Source organism: Phaethon aethereus, assembly GCF_964289735.1.
Source record: "Phaethon aethereus genome assembly, chromosome: 23".
Classification (NCBI taxonomy): domain Eukaryota; kingdom Metazoa; phylum Chordata; class Aves; order Phaethontiformes; family Phaethontidae; genus Phaethon; species Phaethon aethereus.
Window position 1 is genome coordinate 4,053,358 of NC_138599.1, and position 24,214 is coordinate 4,077,571.

Sequence of the window (24,214 nt, forward strand, 5' to 3'; positions counted from 1 at the left end):
CTCTTTGTTTCTCTTTCTGACCTCCTCACAGCTCCACGCCGCTCCACTCCATACTTGCTTCATCTCTCGAAGACCACAGCTGAGTTTCCTAGCACAACCGTAGGAGATTTTTTTTCTTTTCTGAGCCAGCATTATGCAAAGAGGACAGAAGGCAAAGGGGAGTGGGGGAGAAGCTGAAAGTGAGCCAAGCTGTTGTTGGCAACCCTTGTCTTGGTGCTAAACCTACTGCTTTGAGAGAGACCAGGCAGGGGAGGGACTTTGTTTTGTGAAGAGGAAAAGGAGAAAAGAAACTTGAAACTGGCTTCCCTTGTGACATGTCTGTGTCCTGAACATCCCCTCCCCACTCTGCTGTTTGTTAAATGAAAGCACGTGAAGAACATGAGGTTTCCTGCTTGAGAAGGACAGCAGTACTGGACTGGGTGAGGGAGGAGGAAGGCAAGTTGTGGTATTGTGGTGTGGTTTACGCCGCCGAGATCAGAGCTAGTGTGCCTGGGGGTGGGAGCAGAAAGAGAAAGGGCATCTGATGCCAGCTGCCAACATGACAGAAACCCTGCAGCTCCCAGCACTGCAGGTCCCAGAGCAGCAGGTGGTGGAGGGTGGCAGTGCCTGGTCCAGTTCATCCACTCCAACCCTGCGCAGGAAGCGCTTCAAGATGAGGCGGATGAAGAATGTGCAGGATCAGAGCCTGGAGGCCAGCAGGTATCCGGATTCTACTTTCTCCAGCAAGGAATACCTGCAGCTCCCATCCATTGAAATCACCCCCTCCAGTGATGAGGATACTCCCTGGTCCAACTGCTCCACACCCAGTGCTTCCCCGCGGCGCAAGCGCTTCCTCCTTCGGAAGTGGCTGCGTGTGAGAGAGAAGAAGGAATGCAGTGAGAGCAGGTATGTTTTTGGCTGCTTTCCCTTCCCCGCTGCCAAGAAGATCCTGTCTGCAATAGGTGGGTAGTGTCTCTTGTTCCCCTGCAAATCTTGGCCTGCTTCTCCCTGGGACTCTGTCCTCACCTACTGGCTGGAATGAGTAATGTAGTTGACAGGACTTGCTGATGCCACACCAAATGGCCTAATCCTTATTGTGCAACCACTAAGCATGTTAGAAACAACAATGTTAGGATTTGTCCATGTTGATGGTCCTCTGCATACCTTCTACAGGTAATTCAGAGATGAGTTCTTTTCACTGGCTCTGTATAAGGGAGACTGTCCTGAAAGAATGGGTGATAAGACTTAACTTCATGAAGGTGTCCTGAAGAGACCCTTGAGAGAGAGGAGGTGACCTTCTCAGCTGGGAGCACCAGGACAGGAAGTGATGATGCCAAACCTCTGTCAGCATTTTTTTGGTGGTGTTCATTCCTACTGCTGAGACCTGTTCTAAAATGTTTCGTTCAGTAGCTGATACTGGGAGAATGTGAGGATAAGAGAGAAATAAAGTAGCCTTGTGGTTAGGTGGGTTCTTCATGTCAAGATGTCTGGGTTCAGCTCTTGGCTACTTTACAGACTTGAAAGTCACTCAGTCCTTTGGCTTAAAAGGGCACAAAAAATTCATAAAGACCTCCAAGACCTTGTCAGCGCAGGAAAATTAATGCCCAGGGAGTTACTGTGTGGACATACAAAGAAAAAGCTATACCTTATGTAACCCTCTGCGGGTTGCAGTCAGGGTCTACGACATGCAGTGTAGTTTACCTTTAATGAGAGAGTAGAACAATCTACCTTTCCTGAAGGCCCAAAATACACAAGACACTTCAAAGGTTTCTCTGAAAATATGATGCCTTATAAATCCTTATACTACCTTAGCATGTGCTAATTTTTCTTTTATTGCTTTGCAAATCCCATGCAGCCTATGTGTGTGGGTTTATGCCTGAAAGTATGTACCGCACTTCCATGAAGAGAAACTTGGCTGTTATTGTTTCTGCACTCAGCATACCAGATTGACTGCTGTGTTGCTTGAGTGTTTATAGGACAGAGCTTTTTCTTCTACTAATATCCACTGTGATTATGTGGTAACTCCTCTTGCAAGAGGTCCCCTTTAGCAAGGTCAGGCTGTCATTTTTATTAAGTTCTGGGGAAGTTTGATCAATAAAATGCAGGCCATCAAGGTTTTGATAATCCCTCTTTTAAAAAGTTGACATTGAAAAAGATCTCTTGGTTGAGAAACGTTACTGATTTTCACTCAGCTGTGGTGGTACAAGTAGTGGTTCAGTTAAAGCACAGAAAACGGGAAAGGTAATGCATATGCTACAGTGTCAGAATCGCAAAGTTCAGGTCTGAAATTCAACGGGGGATGGCTTCTCAGCTGAAGGATTTAATCTGCATTTATTGATGGTGAATGCGTTTGAGACTGAGGCCAAGACACACTTCTTTTGGTGCGAATGGCTAAGAAAACTTAGTTCATTCTTGCACACAAGATATCTCCATGGCTGTGCTGCCAGATTTCTGCTTATTCATCATTAAGACATTTCTGCCTTAACTCCAGTTATGTTTTTGAAGTAGTGACTGGAAAAAAAGCTGATGTGGTTGATAGATTAGGTGGTGGTAGCATACCAAAGCCAGGATGGCACCTCCTTTCTTCATATGTTGCAGGCTCCAAATCTATTCCTTTTGCAATGAGAAACATGATGTTTTCAAATGGATTTTTCCCTTTCTAGTCCGGGGGGCAGGGAGGAAAAACAAATCAGTTTGCCAGTTACTTTGTGCTGATCCTCTAGGCTTGCAGAATGCAAACATCATTGTTGGGCTTTCCAAACTCAGCAGGCATGGAAACAACACAGAGAAAGCAGAATCCGTGGGGAGCTAGTCACAGAAAGTGATGAACCCTAAAGGATTTTGTGTTATTAATTTGAGGCTAGCAGCTAGTGCTGTGGGGTAAACCTTTCCTCATGTCGAGGCTGTTGCATGTGAAACCCTGTTCTAAAATAGCAGGGCAGGAAGCTGGCTTTCTGTAAAGCAGATAGATCCTGCCTGTCTACTTTCCAGTACTGTAGGCTTGGTCATCTAGAGCACTGGCTCTTTCTTGCTGCTGATGTTGCTGCTTGTAACAGATGCTAGTAATGTCATTTACTGTACTGTGCATTTGTTTAAGGGCAACAGGGACTACCATACTAGAGTAAAGGCTGAAGCATTTTGTCCAGCGGTTTTTCCATCAAGCCCTGAGCTACAGTGATGACGCTTGAACTGTCCAGTTGGTTAAATGTAACACTATTGTAACAGGGATTCCCAACATGGTCAGTGTGCCCTAAATCTGCTAGGAGCACAGGTATGCTATTAAGTACGCAGGTTCCCAAATTTCACCCGGTAAAGGGGGCAGCCATCAGCATGTGGTTCCCACCAGAGAAATGAGTGCAGTTTGCTTCCAGTAACTCCTTCTTTCTAGTTAAATTGTTATCAAGCTGGTTGAATTCTGTTTTTGGAAACTGGTAACCTTTACTCCCATTATGTGGCCACATATCTGCCTGTTTGTATGGCAGGGTTTTCCCAGGAAGGCTGGTAGTTGAAGGCAAACTGTGTACCAGCTGACTTAATCCAGTGATGCATATGTCCCTCCCATGCCCCTGAGCAAGAGCAATAGCTCTGTGACCATTAGCATACAGTAGCCATCCAAGTGAATAAACAAGTGCTTTTAGGACTCGAAATGCAGTCTGTAATGCTCCAGGTCTGGTGAAGACTGGCTGCTTTTTTCATCCAGAAAAGCCAGCCTACAAAATGTTCTGTATCACTGGTTAGTTTTTAACAGCCTGCATTAATTTTAAGGTTTGTTTACCTCCTGGTTCACTAAAAGCTGTTAGGTGGTGAGAGCAGAAGAGACTTTGTTTCTTTTCAGTAAAGAGCGGAGATCGCATGTAAGAGCCTTGCTTGCCTGTGACACGGTTTTGTTCCAGGTGAAAGAGCAGAAAGAAGCTGTTTCTCGGGAGTAGGAGTTTCCCTGTAATTTGTCCTTGTACAAAAGCAGGATGAGTTTGGTGCTCTGGGGGCCTATACAGATGATAAATAGGTTGATTTTATAAGATATGCGGAGAGCTTCTTACCTATATTCCTCATCCGTCATTTGTTAACCATGTAATGATAGAAGAATTATTTACCTTCATATGGCTTTATAAAGGATGAATCCTGTCCACAAGTGCACAAACTTTTTTATTAAGGCATGATGGTGTGTCTTCCCTCACAGGCTGGTAGATGTAATTTGTTAGCATTTTGCTATGCATGTAATGATCATGCATTACTGATGTGGGGATGTGAGAGTGTATCTGCTTTAGTTTATTATTTACTTTTTAAAGCCACCCTTGCTAGTAATCTTTGGAACTGCATGTCATTCTTGATGTGTAAGGCCAGAACTGCTGAGAGGGTGCATCACTTAGGCTCAAAGGACTGCTCTCCTTTTGGCCTCATCAGTATTGGAACAAGATCCCGTGCTTCCACCCTTGGCAAAAGCTGAGAGTAAATAGTAGGCCCTGCGCTATCGTTGCCTGACTCTAGGCTCCTGTGTGAATGCTCAACAACAGTACCTACGTAATAGTTGAGGTATGGTAAATCTTCTGTTCTTGAACGGTTTCCCGTGAGGCATGCAAGCTAGACAAAGATTATACTAGTGGTACTCTTGAATATGCTCCCCTGATGTGGGAAGAAATAAGTCACAATGCCAAGGCTGGTAAAAGGTTTGAATCATCTTTTTTTTTTTCTTCTTGTTATTCCTTGCTTAATTTGCTCTTGCAGGAGGTTCTGGAAGCTGTTGTGTCCTGATGCCTGCGGTCCCTTCCCAGGGCTCCCTTTCCCTTGAGCTCTCCCATATCACCTGGTTTGTCTTCTGTTAACGTTTGTCCGAAACATAAATTTGTTGGGTCAATCGCAGCATCCAGACTAGTTAATAATGAAATGTTGGATCAATGGGGAATAGACTGTGCTGTAGCTCTTTGACACTTCTAAAGATGAACGTACTCAGTTTGATCTGCTGGTAACTCCCACACTGAAGTCTTAAATGACAGGTTCAGCTAAAGGGCAAGACTCACCTGTGTCCTAAAATGCCTCTAACATAAGGTGTTGAAATATTACTAGAAGCATTTGATCTTATCTTGGAAAAGGATATGTGTTCAGGAGACAGAGGTTTTGTGAGTTGCCATAGAGGTTTTACAGATGAAAACTTCATAGCTTATCTGATAGCATGAAACAAGTGACATGTTAGGAGAATCTTCAGCGCTATTCAGCAACGTGCTTGGTGGCTGCTACCACTCGTGTTCGGTGGCAGAAAGAGGTAAAATCTCTTCCCCCCCCCCCCCCCCCTTGAGAAAGAAGCTGACTTGAAGTCTCTTGGTCACCCTAGTGAGATATATTGGTTAACAGTGAACTGCTGATTTGTTGGAAATATTATTTACAAATAAGTGTTTTTAGATATTTTGAATTTTCTTCTAAAAATAAATGAATCCTTAATTTCAAGGAGTTCATAATGCTTTTGCTTCCCTTAACAAAATGGAAATTCATGCTGAACATTTCTGGGAATAAATGAATGCTTTGTTCACGTTTTTCTTCCTTCTGCACCTAGGAAAAATGTTGTGGTGTGTTCCAGAGGAAAAAGCTCTCATGAAAAGCCTGAGAGAGCGATGTGATTTTTCTCCCTTAAGTAACTACTAAATGTGAAAAACCAAAAAGCTACGAGAGCAAAGGCTATAGAGTCTCTCACATTAAGGAAATGCAATTCAAAATGACTATTGCCTTCAGATAATATCAGCGGCAGTATTCACTAACCTAAGGAAAAAAAAAGTACTTGATCAAAAAAAACCTTAAAGCCTGTTAAAGCCCTGTGCTGGTTGTGATTAAAGAGGGGACTAGAAAGGCTTGGTGGAACAAGGTTTTGTTCACTTCAAGCCATACAATTCCAAGAAGCTGCAAAATGAGTAACTCTGTAAATTTCGTACTTCTTGGTTTCTCTGGCTTTCATAAACCTTCATGTTTCAGTTTTAAGTTAGAGGAGAAGTGGGGCTTCTCCTTTGTTAGAAATAAAGCAAGCTGCAGCAGGAAGTGGTAGACGTGTGCGCGTACTGGCATTGCCAGTGCATTTTTGCTAGTTGAAGTTTTGATAAAATTCTTGTTAATCTCATTTGTGTGAGGAACTGGCAACTCCATAGGGATTTCATAATGGAAGAGGTGCAGGAGTTGCGTTTTTTTTCATGTTCTGCTTGTAGCTGGAGTTGGTTAATTCAGGTTTTTAGGAGGACGAATGTCAGACGTGGTGTGTTTTGAAGTGTAGAGAGGTGTTGGCAGAAAGGATTTTGTTACACGTTGTAAGACTGTTCCAAGGTAATCTTTTAAATGAGATTAAAAGCTTTGATTTCTGGAGAAAATTGAAGCAGTGTGAGTGGCGTGTGAATATCTTCTGGATTTAATTTGGGACTTGAATACATAGCTGGGTATTTAGCTGATATCTATGCTCTTTTGCATCTTTAAAGCAAAACCAGGAGAAGTGTGGGGTTTTTTTTACATAGATCTTTGTGTAGTAAGCAGCCCATCTTCTCTGTTTTTGGTGAGGAACTGGCTGGATGGCCGAGCCCAGAGAGTTGTGGTGAACGGCATTAAATCTGGCTGGCGGCCGGTCACAAGTGGTGTTCCCCAGGGCTCAGTTCTGGGGCCGGTCTTGTTCAATATCTTTATTGATGATCTGGATGAGGGAATCGAGTGCTCCTTCAGTAAGTTTGCAGATGACACCAAGTTGGGAGGGAGTGTTGATCTGCTGGAGGGTAGGAGAGCTCTGCAGAGAGATCCGGACAGGCTGGATCGATGGGCAGGGGTCAACTGTATGAGGTTTAATAAGGCCAAGTGCAGAGTCCTGCACTTCGGCCACAACAACCCCATGCAACGCTACAGGCTTGGGGAGGAGTGGCTGGAGAGCAGCCCGGCGGAAAGGGACCTGGGGATGCTGGTTGACAGCCGGCTGAACATGAGCCGGCAGTGTGCCCAGGTGGCCAAGAAGGCCAACAGCGTCCTGGCCTGTATCAGGAATCGGCCAGCAGGAGTAGGGAAGTGATCGTGCCCCTGTACTCGGCACTGGTGAGGCCGCACCTTGAATCCTGTGTTCAGTTTTGGGCCCCTCGCTACAAGGAGGATGCTGAGGTGCTGGAGCGTGTCCAGAGAAGGGCAACGAAGCTGGTGAGGGGTCTGGAGCACAAGTCTTATGAGGAACGGCTGAGGGAACTGGGGTTGTTTAGTCTGGAGAAGAGGCGGCTGAGGGGAGACCTTATCGCTCTCTACAACTACCTGAAAGGGGGTTGTGGCGATGAGGGTGTTGGCCTCTTCTCCCAAGTAACCAGTGATAGGATGAGAGGAAATGGCCTCAAGTTGCGCCAGGGGAGGTTTAGATTGGATATTAGGAAAAAATTCTTCACTGAGAAGGTTGTCGGGCATTGGAACAGGCTGACCAGGGAGGTGGTGGAGTCGCCATCTCTGGAAGTGTTGAAAAAATGTGTGGATGTGGCGCTTCAGGACATGGTTTAGGGGACATGGTGGCGCTGGATTAATGGTTGGACTTGATGATCTTGAAGGTCCTTTCCAACCTTAGTGATTCTGTAGTAAGCAGCCCATCTTCTCTGTTTTTGGTAGCTTTGGAAAGTCCATAAGCATGGACTTCCATTTATGTGGTGTGTTTTCTAAGCGGAAATGTGAAAGTCCATTAACAATGGCTTAGTAACAACTTTGCTATTAATGTAATCTTTTTCCTTTTTGAACCTGCAAGTTCAAATGAGGCCTGATTTGTGTTTCTGGTGAACTGATTTTTTTTTTTTAAATTGATGCTTGCATATCTCTTATGAAGAGTACTGGTGTACTGTTTGCTGCAACTACAGGTTCTTTGTCATTTGTTCATGACAATGTGTGCCAAGTGCCTGTGAATTCTACCAGCTCTGTCTTGTTTTGGTTTTTGGCTGAATCTTACTGCCTTTGTGCAGTAGTTTGTGGATTTTTAAAAAAATATTTGCCTTTCAGTATTTGTGTGGTTTAGGATGACCAGTCATGCAAGAGTATCAAAACTAATTTACAAACAGCCTGGAATGTAAATGCTATTGATCTTACCCAGTCAACAAATATTTACCATTGGACCATCTGAATTTTGTGTCTTATACAGCACTGTGCCTGTCAATGGTATTTAACAATTAATTGTGTTCATTACCACAGCTGTTTTCCACTGGATTGTGTCTTGAAATCCGAGATACCTGTTCGTTGTTGAATATGATGTTGATGAAGGGGCTTGCCAGCTGTGAAGGTTGATGCTGATGCTGATGTTTTCATTTGTGAAATGAATGTGGTGAGAGGAGAAAACTTGCCCATCCTGCCCCTTGTAACCCTTTCCAGCAAGGAGCAAAGATGACTACTACAGATTCAGATTCTGGCTCTCCAACTCTGAATATGACTGCAAAGGACACAGTACTAATGATGATGGTCTATATAATACATGCAACTGTTCACTAGGGCAGAGGTGGTTGTCCCTTATCTTTTTTGATTATTACTAATGGAGCAGGATTGTGTACACGGAAGGGCTGCTGTGATCCTTAGAAATGTTGATACCTGACTCCCATGGGGCTTGGTATCAGTGCAGTAGTTACATTTCACTGAACATGAATCTTAACTTTTTAGATTAAAGCCTGATATTAGCTTGCTGCCTTCAGTGTTCCGGATATGTTTCCTCTGATGACTTGACACTTGCTTGTGGAGGGTGGGAAGTTGTAGCACCTGTGGAAAAGCTGTATTGCTGAAGGTGCTTTGGCATTTAATTCACAGACTGAAAGCTTTAGGTCTATCAAAGGACAGCGCTTCTTGATGTGTGAGACTCTTATCCCTCGGAGCTTAGGTCAGTGATTTCTGATTCATGTCCCTTATCCTCCTTTCTTCTTTCCCTCCACCTGGCAGTTCCTTGACACTTGTAATGGCAGTGTCATTTACATATCTGTGCTACCATAGTAACACAGTGCTTTTGACAGGAATTTAATTTGTTGAGGACAATGAGCTGGTGTTAGGCAGTGGGGACTGGGAGGCCTTATTTCTGCTCTTCCATGAGAAATATGAGGCGGGTTACATTCTGGGAAGGGTGAGCAGAGCAGGAGGGTGAAGTTGAAAGATGGGAGCTTGTCAAAGACAAAACAATTTTAAAGCTCCCTGTGGGAAGATGCTTGGAGTGAACTTTTCTGACACACCTGAGGCTTGAAGCTCAGTCTAGTTTTATTGTCCTGTGTTTATGACGCCAAGGAAAGATGGTCAGGAACACTTATCAGGGAAGTTTTCAAATGAAGATTGTACATCATGTAATTGTCTAAAATATTCCATTTTCATTATGAGTCTTTTAGACTTAATGAAAAGAGTCTTGGCATAAAATAATATGGATTTTGAAAATATAAAAATACCATTCACAAGGCATGGTGTATTAATTTCTTTTGCCAGCTTGGAAGTAACCATAACTTACACCAGATACCGGTACTGCTATATCTTTTCTGATAGCAGTTCTTCAAAGTTCTTAATTTTGTGATATATTTTAAGGCGGGTACATTCATGTCTTTGTGCTTGCAGCTGCGAGGATTGAAAGAACCTTTAGTTGTTCAAACAGCCAAAAAGCTTTGTAAGTTTTAACAGTAACCTTGATGCAAGTTTACTGTTCTACTGATTCTACCCTGCATATCTTTTAGTTCCCAAATCTATGTTGATAAAAATATTTGTGTATTGTGAGATTTCATAAATAGTACCTTTTAGCTCCAAAAACTGTTGCCACGGTTGCTGAAAGCAATTGCAGAATATATGTATATCTGGTTGTCAATTGTCTGTTATTCTCCTTTTTGAAATGCTTACTATTGAACTCAAAGCCTATGAATACAGGGATTAATTAAGCAAAACGAATACAAAAATTTTTGGGTTCAGACTTGAAAATTTCACTGATAGCTGTGGATAACAATAGCCTTCTGAAGGCCACAGATTTTTATGAACATTTCTCTAAACTCATTAACTGATTCTATCTTCCAAGATACAGCCATTTCTTTCCCATTTCTTTGCATGTCACATTAATTCATCACTGTTGAAAGAATTTCCTCTGAATAAAAAAACCTTCCAAACACACCTGTAGATAAAACAGTATGGTGGACTTATCACCCGCATCTGGAGGGTGTAGAAGTCCCAGAAGGCTCCTAGTGTGCAAACATTAACCTGAGAATCTGAACTTTGTGAATCTGGACAAATAACTTCAGCTAGACAACCTGTTTAGCTTTAAAAGCCTGTTCATGCATAAAATGGTAAGATACCTTCGCTCAGCCTTGTTGTTCAGAGACTGAAATTTCAGAATAAAGTGAGACTTCAAAAAAAAAAAAAAAAAAGCAGGAAGATAAGAATAGTAGAAAATTCTAGTTTATTACTAACTTCCCAAGGCCATGTGTGAGAGAATCTTAAATATTTAAGACACAAAAGCAACTTTTGCACTCTTTTTAGTACCTGCAGTCTGTTCAAGTTCACTTCTGGCAAGATTTGGAAAAGATGGTTGTTTTGTGTAACTGTCTTGTGAGTGTTCATCTAAGTATGCGTGTGTATATGGGTCATGAAGTCAATAAAAACTGTTTAAGACTTGTAACAAATTACAGATGGTAGAGAAGAAAGGTAACAGATCAAGCATGCTTAGGAATGTGTTTCTTCTGTAGAACAGTGCTGGTTGGGTCTTCTGATGGGGTGGAAAGATGAACTGGCAACTGAGCTGATGTTAAAATAAGAAATAGAACATTGAATACAAATTTGAAGAAGTTCGAGGATCTGTTTTCCTTTATACACTTATCAAGATACGCTGCTCAAACAATATAGAGGTTCTTCCACTGCAGAATTGACTCTTACTTGTTTTTCTTCAGCATACAGAAGTATTGAAAATAGTGCAAAATTGAATTTTTTTTTTTTTTTTTAAATTTCCAGATTCAGACAGAGTGGGGTGTGTGAGTAATCAGGACACATGTTTTTGAGCCAGTAGAAAAATGTTTCTTTTGTATTTGGGCTACCTGGGTAAATTGTTTGGGAGCAGTGAGATGGATGAGGAGTGTAAGTAGACTCTTCAAAGATTTAATTGTTAAAAGGCATAGTTAATCTGTATTTAAAACTCTTCATCAGTTTCTAAAACAGTAAGTAATGTTAGGAGCCTGAATATTTTCATGAGAATTGAGTAAAAGCCACAGGGTATAAGCCTTAAAGTAATGTGCAGTGTCTTTGAAGTTGTAAGAAAGGGGCACAGTAGGCCTGTATTCCCAAGGATTTAAGCCTTGTCCAAATTCAGGTTTAGCATTGCTGAGCTTTGGAATGAGATAACCTTGCTTTGCTGATTTCCTGAGATTTTTAACCAGCTTTTAGTTGTCTATGTAGATACAAAACTGACATCACTGTATCTAAAAGCTTCCCCCGTATTACTTTTCAGTACAAATCATACCTTTCTTATCTCCCCTTATATTATCTCCAGTTTAACAATGGTAATTTGTGCTTCTACTCTCTCAAAGGACCACGGTCATCTGAAAAGGTCAACTTAAAATGGACTGAAAGGCATAACAAAACGATAGGCTCTGCATTGTGACTTCTCTGTATGTTTTAGGGAATTTAACAGCTGCACTGTCTAATATTCAGAATGTTGAAATGACTTTGTGTGAAAAGCTCACAAGCTTTTGCAAAGTTTCGATGCAAAACACTGTTGTGGTGAAACAGTTTACCCATCAAAGGTGGGTCAAAACTAATTTATTTCTCCTGATCTGAGTTTGCTTCACTGCTTGTAATCTTGTGTTCACTAGAGACAAGGGCTTAAGATGTGCATTGCAATATGTTGCAATATCTGGATTCCATTAAATTTTAAACTTTGATTTGGAGGACTTCCTGAGTGAGAAATTTAATGATGGGTGGATGAGTATGAAAAGGTCTAAGGTTCATCTTGTATAGCTGTCCAAAAGTAAACTTTCACATGGGATTACCAGCACTGCAGTTGCTATTGTTGGGCTGTGATATATTAGGAATTCTCTTTTGGTAAGTTTTGTTATACCTGCTCTATCTGAATTGAAATGGCAAAGTTTTTTTGTGGGAAGGTTTTTATGAAGAAACAAGTAGTTCTAGAAACAGTCCCTGCTGTGCTATCTCATAACAAAAGGGTGACAATTCCTTTGAATTAGGAGGGAAAGTGTGGTTCCTTTTGCGCTGTTTCCCAATGAGATCACTGGTGCATATTTAAGCTCAGAACTGCACGAAAGATGCTTCTTTGCTTTTTGGGGTATATTCTTATCCAGCTGTTGATTTATAGCTTGAAGCCAATATAGAATTCTTATTCTCCGATTATCCTTTCTACAGTGAGACACTTAATAAGAGAATGACTAAGTATGTGGATGTGGGAGCAGAAAATTAAATCTGTCCCCTTGCTGAGAGGCTTTTGCAAAAATGTTTACCTGTCTTGGCTCTGATGGTAAAATTATATACTGTGCAATGGGGAAACAAGCAAAGTATTCTCTCTGGGTTTGTGTGTACGTGCCCACACGATGCATGCTTATGACTTCCATGCAATGTACATACTCTAAATCTGTAGCTGAAAGTCAGGAATATTTCATCAGTTTTGTGGTTTTGTATGTCCAACCTCAAAGGCTGATCTCTCTATATTTTTTTGAGGAATTTATAAATACTGGTCGCTAATTACTTTTTTAAAACTTTCAGCTGCTCTCCTTTATCTTAACAGTAAGGAACATTTTTCTGCCTCATGTTCTGAACAGTCAGCAAAAATAGTGGACAGTGCCAGGTGTGTGTGATGCCTCTCAAATGCTGAGTGGGTCCCCAAGACAGCTGTTGGGTTTTTTTTTTCCAGAGAAGTCATGTACAATAAGATGGAATCCTGGAAGATCTCAGAGAAGCAGCTGGTCAAAATCAAGGTGGTTGATGAAAATATTAAATGAAAATAAGACTCACTGGATTTTTACAAGCGGAAACTACAAACCTCTTTGGCAAAAGACTCTGATCTCAAGGAGGAAGAGAAAGTCCCTGCCCTTGTCTTTTTTTAAGGATTAAAAAAAAGCCATGTTAAAGGATTGTGATATGCTCACCTTAAAACTTATGAACAGTTTTCCAGGAAAATAAACAAATTGAAAGAATGCTTTGTGGTGAGGAGGACAGGAGTTTCAGGGGTTCGGACCCCTAAAAACTGAACAGGGGGGCTCGTTAGAGCCATTTATACAGATTTGCTGAAGAAATTTTGTTTAGTACCGGAGTGTGTACTTCTCATATCTCACAGAAGTACTTGCTGGTTCTAGTTCCTCCCCAGCCTGCTTGGCTGTATTTTGTCATTCCTTGGAAGTATGAAAACTATAGCTAAACTGCTAAACCTTGCCAAGTATTTTCTCCATTAATATTCTGTGGTGGTAACAGTAATCCTTTTTTTTTTTTTTTTGAATGGGACTTAATTTATTCAAGTCAATACACTTGTTACCATTCGAGGTATCATTTCTGTAGTTGTAAAGCATAAGTAGGTGTAGGTAATTAGTTATAATTTCTTTATGCAAGCATAGAGTAAATGTACAGAAGAAAAATTTCTGAGGGTTTTTTCGAGGAATTAGACGGAGAGAGAGTATTGCTGAAAAGGTAAGAAGTTAGAGAAGGCTTCTTGCACAGAAGCAGAAAGTGTTTTCTTCCAAGAGATAGGATCCTCCTTAAGCGGTTAAAAAGGTCAAGGCCAGGTAAAAAGCAAAATGAACAAGCAGACTTCTTGGAAGATCCTATTGCAGTGTTTTGGTACCATGTTCTGGCCCCCCCACCCCGTAGGTATTACTGCCTGAGAATTATTGCTCCTTAGAATGAAAAGATGCAATTTGGTCCTTTCTGATACTGTATTTGTATTTTTGTGCCTTTGGGCAAGGTGATGTGCAGAGCTGTGTACAGTGCAGTAGAAGCTGTGATTGCAAGCATGTGTATGTATACCTGGACTAGTTTTATTGGAACAGTTTAGGTCCTACCAACAGTGAAGCTGCAGCATTTTTAGCACTGCCTGTGTGCTCAGGCAAGTGTACCCAGTGTTCCAGGTGGGACTGTGCGGTTTGTGCTAAAGCCATGTTGCCATGACTCCATAGCCAGTGGTACTGAGGTGAAGTAGATTAAAGCTAGCTCAGGAACATCTACACTTTGTGTTGCAGTCTGTTACCTGAAGGCACAATCCAAGCTATCTACTGCTCAGAAGGAAAGCTCTTACAAAGAAATGAAGCTATAGAAATGAGAAGCGGGAACCCTGATAAGTCCCTGCAGCAGGTCGAGGCTGGTAGAAGAGAATAAATCGAACTCCATACAGTGTACACCGGGGGGGCCGGGGGGGGGATCGCCCCCAAAACACCCGCTTACAGGGGGAGAGTGACATCTTGTGGGCTCAGCATGAAATTCTCCACCAGAAATTTAGTGTTGGCCACTTCGTCCTTAGTAAGAGTTCGTTTTAACTGCTGTTTTGTCCTGATGCCTAGAAAAGGGGGGTAGATAAATATTGCAGGGATATTAATATGCAAAGCTTTTAAATGTTAAGCTGCATGAAACTGTTCTGGGATGACATGATGAAACTGCGTATAGGCAATGTATAATGTCACTTCAGTATTTGCAAAGTTCTTAGGAAATTGTCGCTAAGCAAGGTTAAGAGGCTTCAAACCAGTCATGCCTGCTGTAAATCAGATATGAACTTACTATCTTCTGTTGTATTCTCTCTGCACCCCCAAACATAAAGTATGAACCTTGCATTTTCTTGTTCTGGCCTTAAACCAGGGTGTTTCATAGGGACTTACACAAATCTGTCTAACTGCTGCCGTTTTCCTGTTTTACATTGCAGCAGTCAGCAGAGCAGCCAGCAAAGCAGCCACGATGATGACTCATCCCGGTTCTTGAGCCCTTATATGCGTGACGACAGGTAAGTCTGTCCATGGCTGAATTGGGGGAGTGCCTGGAACCATTCAGCGGTTTCACTCAGTGAAATTAAATGGGCTGGGCTGGCTGACATCCTTTTTTATTTTCCCTGTACTTCTCAGAGTTGTTGAACAAGAAGTGTGATTTGCATTGGTCTTATCAATGTCTAAAAAGATGCATTTTTCGTCTACTTTGAAGTAGAACTTGTAGGACAAATGGATCTAACTCCTGAAGTAGCCCATGTTTTCTTTTCAGACTCATCCCCTGAAACCGTAGCTGGTGTAGATAGCTTCTTCAGACTTGCTTCGTATTGATCATTAGTAGCTCCGATGCTTAAAAATAAGCATGTGAGATTTTGTATGTGGCTGTTGTTCTCAGAAAGACAATGTCGCACTTGGCTGTTGTATTTCACTTCTGATGTGCTGTCATAGTCCTGAGGTACCTAGAGCTCACATGTAGCAGCTGAGTGAGAACTGCTATGAAGTTCCAGAAGAAACTTAAGTTTCTTATACTTTGGTTTGATTAATGACTGCTTCAAACTGCAGCATTGGCACAAAAGCTGCTGAAAAAATTAATGCTTATTTTTGTGCATGCTTTATTACTGTTGCTTTGCTCAGAGCCATATGATTAAGATATTTCTGTATTTTACAGTTCTTCTTTTGAGCCTGAATCTGCTTCATTTGCTTCTGTTGTGCGTGAACTATTAGCCCTGAGCTACTACCACCTTTCTAACCCATGCCAGCTCCTGCAGGCCTGTTTCCCTACTAACATCCTTGGATCCAGTGTTACATCTGGACTTTGGTTTCTGAAATTCCCATTATTTTGTTACTGCAAAGTATAGTGGAATTATGTTTTTTTTTACCTCACTGATCTTGTGACTGTGGGTTATAGTGAGCTCACAGGAGGGCCCACGCTGAGATTTGGGAACCGCTTCCTTTGCGCTGCTGCGAACTGGATTACGAGAAGCATCTGAATGTGGCGTCTTCCACTCTGCATGCTTGTATCTGGGTATGGCCCTTGAGAAGAGCATTGTTTCAGGTCTGTTGGTTATTCCACATAAGCGGTCTCTGAGGTCAGAGGTCTTTCTTGCTAACTGTGTAGTAGGGCAAATGCTTACTGAACTCAGACTCTCCACTATGGTGTCAAAGACCGTTGAGTAAGAACTGAGTAGGCATTTGAGGAATTGACTCACTTGAGAGAATGTCCTGACCCTGAAGAGCTAATTAATATCCCAACAGAGACTGGCTCAGAATTAACACTTGGTAGTTGTAGTTAAACTTCTCCTCCATATGTTTCACTCAATTATCAGTCTCTCTGGTGCTGTGGAGCCTGGCATAATTGACTAGTGGGGAGCAGTGTTTGCAACCAGGAAATAAAGAATCTGACAACAAAGCAGATGGGTACTTGAGTCATACCTAGACTTCCTCTGTGTAATGCATGCTGTTATACCATTTGATCTGGGATTTCATAGGTTAAACAGGGTTAGGCTTCATTAATACTCAAGGGATTTCTGGGCATGGCAAGAAGGGAATCATTTGGAAGTGCTGCCTGTTTCAGATATAGGCTAAACTGGAGCCTTTAGACTAGTGCTCAGACTATCTTCCTGGCTGGAAGGGGTGTGTTTTAGGTGCAGCACAATCGGATCTCAGACCTATTTATGCAGAGCCAGGGTGATGTAGAGCCTGCTGACCTCTCTTACTGGGGACCTGCAACATTGCTGCTGCCCAGATTTAATGATGAGTAACTTCTGTTTTCATGGAGGATGCTGATCCTAAAATGATCCATACAAGTGCTATTAAATTGCCTTTGCCGCTTTGGAAAAGGAAGGGGAAAAAACCCCGATGTAATTGCATCAGGCTTTGCTGGAATAGCCTTCCTTTGGATACCGGTGCCTCAAGCTCATGAAACTTTACAAAAAAAAGTAACCCCAGTGCATTTTGAGTTTCATGTAAGGTGTGAAGCTGGCCATGAATTAGTGAGAAGGTGAACGAAAACCTTTGAGAGCTTGCTATGTACTATTCCTGTTAGCAAAGTTGAAGGTTGTTTCTGAGGCATCTTGAATCTGCCAGACTCTTAAAAATTGGATGAGGAGAGTCTGTCTTGCTGCTCTTATGGCATTTTTGAAGACTAACAAAAGGTCCTCCACCCCCAGGTTTGGAGCTCTCTGCTTGTGTTACAAAGACCTAGAGGCAGTTGTGTTCACTTGATCGATTGACTATTGTACAGCTGCTCTTTAAAACCCCCCAAAACAACAACAAGAAAAAAACAAAGCCCCCAACGACCCAGGCTTTCAGCAGCACTGTAAGTTGCGACAAAATTAAGCAGAGTAGGGCAGAAGAGGAGCGAGCAAGAAACCATGTGGTGTGTACTGAAAGGTGCACCTTCTCTTGACATGCTGCCTCTGATATCACAGGCAGGAGGAGCCTGTCCTGCACTTGAAGGACCAGAGCAGAGAGCAAGTGAGGATCTGCACCAACCTCAGTACATCTGGGAAAGTGCTGAAAGAAGCTACCCCAGTCAAAAGTAAAGGGATGCTGAGTTGCTAAGTTGCTGCTGTGATAAAAAAAATGGAGAGGAATAAATAGCTGAGGGTGGCTGAAATCTGGACTAGGCATAGCCAAGATCTTAACTGTATGCCTGCTCTTACTGCAAAAGACGGTACCAGGGGGTGCTGCTTGGTGGAGTTAACTTCTCGGTGATGGATTGCCAAGGACGGTGCTCCAACCCTCATATCTTTTCAGAGAAGACTGAGAATTTTGTTCTGCTGCTGGCAGATGCATTTGGTGGTCTCTAGCAATTCTTTTTTTGAGGTGTGAGCGCTGCTGTGGCTTGTGCATTGTGAAGTACAGCCATGGTCCAGAACTCATACCCTGAAAAGGCATCCTGCAGCACAGCAGTGAAGCAGATCTGCCAGCTGTGTGTATCTTCTGAGGAAAAAGCCTTCCTTCCGTAAAGTCATGTCAGTTGTCATGTGGTTATCATGCCTGGTTTATGCTGAGAGGGAGCCTATACAGATTTTACTTTGTCTTGCGGTAGCTATGTGCTTTACAGGTGTTTTAGAGCCACAGAAGGGAGAATTCAGTGGGACAGGCTAGAAAGAGTCAGAGTTTATATAAACTTAGGGCTCAGCTCCTTGCTCTCAGATTGCCTGGGTGAGTTTGGGTGAGTCATTGCATGTCGCTATTTATGAGATAAGGAGAATTCCTTTTTACCTCACAGGAAAATAGAGGTGGTGAATTAAGTCTGAGTTGCTCAGATGCTGAAACACAACTGTATAAGTACAAAGATAGGCAGAGCTGAGTTGCTGAGTGTCCAAATAATTAAGCTTGCAATAGCAGCTTGACTTCAAGTAATTCAAAGGGTGGATAAGGTTGGGATGGAGACGGCCAGAGACTTGGGTGAGCTATGCACATATAACGGACTCCACAATCAGTGTAATGAGACAAGGTTATGTATGAATTGCCTTGAGCTTTCATCTCGATGAAGTCCAAGTTCATGAGCCTGCTTCTGCTTGACTTGTTCTTTGTCATGACACTGAGGCACCCATTAGGTTTAGGATGCAGAGCATGTTTCAATTAAGAGCAAAAGTTAAGCTACTGAACCAGAGCAAAAATCAGTCCTGAGACTCGTACTCAGCCTAAGGAGGAGAGCATTGAAAGTACAATGATGGAAAGCAATAGGCTATGGGGAACTGGAGGGGAAAGAAGTGAGCGGTAGTTTACAAGAGATCATACGAAAACTAAATGTAAATTGGAATTATTTATGTTCGAGATCATATCAAAATGGAGGAAGTGGGGAAGAGCAGTTTTAATGTATCTCAGTTTGATATGTCCTACGTCTTGGCTACAGTTTAATTAGCCCCATAATCTGTGTAGTACCCTATTCTGCTAGTTCTAGAGCTACAGGGCTTGTTTTTCCTTTGTGTAAGGTAATAAGGGTTTCTCAAATAATGGATGAAAATTCACAAAAGGGAGCTTGCAAGGAGATTAGGGAACAGCTTAAGACATAGACAAGTTTATGAAATTCTGTTGTCTGCTTGAATTCCTGGGAAGTTTTATAAAAATTGGAAAAGAGATCATACATACTTGAAACGGTGCCAAAATGACATCCTTGGGGTATGCGTAAGTGGTCAGGATAAATTTCGTATTTTATTTATGTACCCAGGGCTTGCTTATGCTGCATCTTCCTAGCCTGTGTCCCTTTCCCCTTGACACAAAGAAGTTGGCACTAACATACTGTGCCCCTGTTTGCCTGCAAGTGGAGGCACAGCAAAGACGGCTACCTCTGCAGCTTCAGGGAGAGTGGAAGGTTTTTTCTATTGCTTGGGGCAGCTGAAGATAGGTGAGAACTGAGAGCAAAATGTGGCCATGTGTGCTGGACCTGTTCTTGAAAGGGGAGGGTAGGGGCTAACAGCGCCCAGGGACTCTTGTTTGTGTGTCTGGATGTGATGATTCTGCAAAGAACAGAGTGCAGTAACTCTGTCACCTGAGCTATGCCAAGCCAAGCAGCATGGTGCAGGCCTCCTGCTTTATGAAGGAGACAAGCTTATTGCAAGGGAGTGGATGCTGTTTTAAAGGTGGTGATTGAGTAGAAGCCAGCTGCCGCTTTCTAGTATGAGTGTAAAATTTGGGCAGACTAGTTCGCTGCTCTTACCAAACATGCTAGCTGATGCCTGAATTTAGAGTCCTTGGTAGGAATGGCCTTTAATACTAGTCAAATCCCTGAGTAGCTTTTATCCATCGCAGATGGATACCTGATGCGTCATCTTTAAGGAGGTTTTCAGAAGTGGCGTGGAAGACCTGGTTGTGGTGAAGACTTGGAGGCTAATGAGCTCTCAGACGGTCCCAGACCAGAACTCTGGTGCTCTTGCAGTAACTTTAGGGTGAGTTTGGATTTGGATCTAGCTCCAGAAAGTTTAGCCAGAATGGCACAAGTCTCCTTTGTAACATAGGAAAGATGGTTAATATTTAGATTTGGACCTAGTATCCTTTTCCTCTCTCTCACCTTCTCTTGGCTGCTGCTTCCTGAGCCTCAGCATTGATTCTCTGCTGTAGAAGATCAGCAGCTCTCTTCCACTTGGATTACCAGATTTGCTACTGTCAGCAGAGCTACTGTGAATGGAAATATCGCCTGCTGTCTGTTCCTTGTATGCCAACATTGTTTTCTCTTTTGAAGATGGGCTGTTGTTAATTACAGACTATGCCTATGTTCTTCTGTCAGTGGAGGTAAGGCTGCTCTTTTTGTCAGTATTGGATTTGATTCATCAACATTTTGCTACACTTGCAATCTCTTGCATTCTTGTTCTCCTTTTATCTTAAGGAGACTGAACTGAGAGTACTTTGGTTTGAAGCAAGGGCGATAGTTCCTGTTGTCCCCTGCTCCATGACTGTGAGGGATATGGAAGGACAGGTACCTTTCCCCTGTCTTACTGGGGCCAGAGACAAGGAGGAGACCTTGCAAGATTAGTTGGCTTCCTTATGCCTTTTCCTGTACTCGATGGTGGTTGCTGCTCAGCACGTGAGAACCTGGAGCTTTGCGGAGTTCAGCACAAACTTGAGAACAGGGTAATTTTATGCTATCTATAGTAATGTAGTAAAATATCGCACCTCTGGGCATTAGCTGATTGCCACTTGTGAGACAGGTGCATTGATATCACGGTTAGTTTTTGTGCAGACAGTAAGTAAAATAGATGGTGTGAATCCCCACCATTGGTAAAAAGAAATAATTCTTAAAACTTGGCCCTCTGTTCCAGGCTGTCATGGCAAAATGATACCTGCCTATTTCCCTTCTTAAAAACGTTCAGCACCGAGGCAGAGCTTGTAGTGTGCGAACCTCCATACAGATCGGTAATGTAACTTCATGAGAAAAGGCACGATCCCACACCAGATGTAACAGCAGGACAATCCAGGATTTGGATCTTGCTTCTCCATTTCCTGATCAGTTTTCTCTCTATTGGACTAGTGTTAGTTAAGAGTAGATAAACCCCGGTGTGCCTTGCATATCATTGAATGCAGAGGAGGTTTGACAGACCTCTCATGGCTGTGTCACTAGCTCGTGATGCTCGGGAACATGAGGAGGAGGTGACGAGGCATTTTAATGTCCTTTTTCCTTATCTGAGACACTGGGCAGATTCCTTACCCTTCCTTCCTGTTCCTAAGAGCAGAAGTTTAGTTGTGTAACTGCACTTTACTTGCAGACCTTAAGTAACGGTCACCCCATCAACTCTGTGTTCTCTGGGAGCACTGTGATTCTCAGAATATTATGGCAGCTATCTTGAAGCATGTGGAAAAGCGGCAGAGAAGGGGGTAGGAGGCTGGGATGCGTTATAATTAACCACCCCTTTTCCAAGGTGTGCAGTTCCATATGTAAGCCTTCTTCACCCTTGTCAGCAGGCTTTTTTGTGTAGTGTGCTGTCAGCTGCTGAGCAGTTTGCATGGTTTCACCTTGCAACAAAGCATTCACTGTGCCTCGGAGCCCTCCCTGTGCTGCTATAACAGCAGATCTGAGGGAGTGAGGCTACCAACTGGATGCTGAAGAGCATGCTGGTACGTGTGAGCTAATCGAAGATATTTCCCTGTGCTCCTTGCACAGGGTTTCCTGCTATAACTAACCTGCTTAGAAGTACCCAGGTTTTGCTAACTCATCTCTACCAGTGAGTGCTGCAGTCAAGCAGTGGCTGTGGTGCAGAATGTATTGCACTTTCAGCATTGTTTACCTGCTTGCATGTTCTACCCAGGACTTCTTTTCAAGTAGTCATTGCTGTGAGATGCCAACTGGCTGTTGAGAGTGAGACTGGTTGTTCAGAAGACTAATTTAGGAGGGCGTTCGGAGAGCGAAAGTGTTGGCATTAAGCCTGTTTTAGGGCCCCTTGAGATTGTCTGAAAATGGTCCAATTGTTGACCAAATAAAGGGCAATATCAAGGAGGAGAGACAAGGCCCTCGTGGGCTTCTGTTGCAGCACTGAAACGTCAGTTCTGCTATAAAATTCGCCATCAGAGAGTCTCGGAGAATTTGACTGATTTCAGCCTCTCACAGGCAGAGCTAGGAGGCTTCAAAGGTGCGGAGAAGTGAGGGTTTTTCTAAGGAGCCAGATGCTTAATTCTGTTAGCATGTGGCTGGGTTTATGCAGTGATGCTGGGAGTGACTACTATAGAACCTGTATTGCAGACTTTTACTTTAAATCTCTAGGCCAGAGTTTCCCAAGGTGTAGAACACATATCTTTTGATGGTGATGCCTTTTTTTAAGCTGGGGTGTGGGCTGGGACACACGTAGGGGCTATAACTCTCCTTCCATTTCTATTGCATGTGCCCAAACTTGAAGGGCCTGGGAATTTTAATGGTACCAGTGATCTGTCCCCTTCTTGATAACATTTGTAGAAATGAATTAATGCTGGAAATCAGTGCAGGGTTTGCTCAAAAACAGCACTGTGTAGGCAATACCTCTTTGTCTCCCTGTCAGAGAAACCCACCTTTCTTCATGCTGGGAACATTTTAACTGAGATGTCATCAGAAACCAAGATGTACCTGTGAGTCATGTCGTGGATGTGCCTGGTGCTCCCGCTGCAAAGAAAAGCTCTGGAAGTATGTTGTTCCTTGCTTCCATCTTATGCGGTGTGACTGGTTAATACAGTGCAGTAAAACAAAGGTGGTGTTAAAATAAAACGGGGTGGGATGGTGTACAGTTCTTCAGGTCTCCTTTCTCTGATCTCTTTTCCTTGTGAAGGGTAGGGAATGTTTGGGGAAACAGCTGGGCAAATGCCAAAAAGTACATCTCAAAATATAATTCTGGAGTTCTGTGTTACTTTGTCAAGCCCGAACCAGGTCTCTTCTGCTTTCTGCCCCCCAGATAGAATAGCTGCAAATCTAGTTTGTCATGTGCTACTAAAATCTTTCGGTAAAGATTTGCATACAGCAATGCCTAGGATCCTCAGTCATAGTCTGGGACCTGGTATGCTATTGAAGTGGAAGCAGAAGGTGATCAGAGCTGCACAGAACTCTCTCTGTAAATCTAAGCCAACAGTCAGTTGATAGAGAAGACGAACAGTATGGGAGAATGTAGATAACAGAACTTGTCCTTTAACTTCTCCATGGCCTTTGGAGCCAAAAAGCCAGTTTGGAAGGGGCATTTCCCTCTTCAGAATACTGTCTGAGAGGTGGAAATGAGGCCTATGTACCCACTTAATCAATAAGAAAAGACTAAAATGTGATGCCAAACAGACGTCCCAGCTGAAGAGGGGACCGTACAGTGTCTCAGCTTGTGCTACTATTGACTATTCACGTTCGCAGATTGAGCTGCTGCTGGTGGTGTCTGCAAGGACCACATAGCATCTCTTTTGCCATCCCTAGTACAGGGGTTTGTAATTCCAAGCAGTGGTGCAAGAAGGGTATATCAGGGTAGTAGCCACTCGAGCTGCTACAGCTTTAATCTGCCTTGGTTGTTAATAAGAGCTCGAAGCTTTCAAGCTTTACCTAATAATCCTGGAGATGAGAAGGAGCAGAATATCCTAATTCATAGTGACTTGTCTGACATGCAATGGGCAATTTCTATTTTCAAATAGAAAAGATGATCAATGCTCAGGTGACTAGGTGTGGGGAGAAGTATTGCAGGGATAAGCAAGTTAAAACCTGCTTGTTGAGCCAATAAACTGACAGACAGGACTGGCATATGTTGAAGGGCAGAAACTGAAGGTTTATTTTTACAGCGTTTTTTTTAGTTCTTCCACCACATTTTTTGAGAATCTGGGACTGTATCTAGTATATGTCTAAATCAGAGCTGACATCGCTGTTCACAGCTTGGGTTTCCTAGCTGATTGCTTAGGGAAGCTGGATGTACAGAGGGAGCTGATCATTCTGCCTAAGCTTCAGACTGGAAGAGAAAGTGCTGTTGACCCACGATACTGCTGCCTCAGCTTCCCCTGAGGTTATATGAGTGGTGGAAGGGGATCTGGGAATAGCAGGGTTTTGGGTTGTGGGTGTTTTTTTCAGCTTAAATGCATGTACTTCTGTCCTTATGGAGACCTTTACGGGCCCTTGTTTATAGTGCAGTCATCAGCTGTTTCTGAAACCTAGCTGCTCAGCGTGGGATGTTTCTTCTTACTTTTCTGTAGGGACAGAAAAATTCTCCCAGAATCTACGGGCACTCATCTCAACTGGGAATTCAAGTTCTTTTGGATTTGCTTAGTGAAACATCTTCCTACTCTTACAAGACAGCTGCTCTCTGTTGTACAGATTGCTTTCAGTGTGAGTCCCTGAATAAACCAGCTTTTTCCTAACTTTATGGTCAGCCCATAAACACTTTATCATGATCTCCTCCATGTTTTTAGTGCTATGT

General features: G+C 42.8%; 1 protein-coding gene across 6 annotated transcripts in view; it reads left to right on the forward strand.

Moving 5' to 3' along the window:
• Positions 1 to 423: 423 nt before the first annotated feature.
• GRAMD1B (GRAM domain containing 1B) overlaps positions 424 to 24,214 on the forward strand; it is a gene marked incomplete at its 3' end in the record, with an annotated part of 98,544 nt that continues 74,753 nt past the window's right edge. For 4 of the 6 annotated variants that reach the window (XM_082009987.1, XM_082009989.1, XM_082009988.1 and 1 more), the window contains exons 1-2: positions 424 to 885; positions 14,810 to 14,887. In XM_082009987.1, coding sequence (XP_081866113.1) covers positions 524 to 885; positions 14,810 to 14,887 — 440 coding nt within the window. In that variant the 5' untranslated portion in view covers positions 424 to 523. The remainder of the gene's footprint in view (positions 886 to 14,809; positions 14,888 to 24,214) is intronic. The other 2 variants (XM_082009991.1, XM_082009992.1) reach the window with 2 other exon arrangements.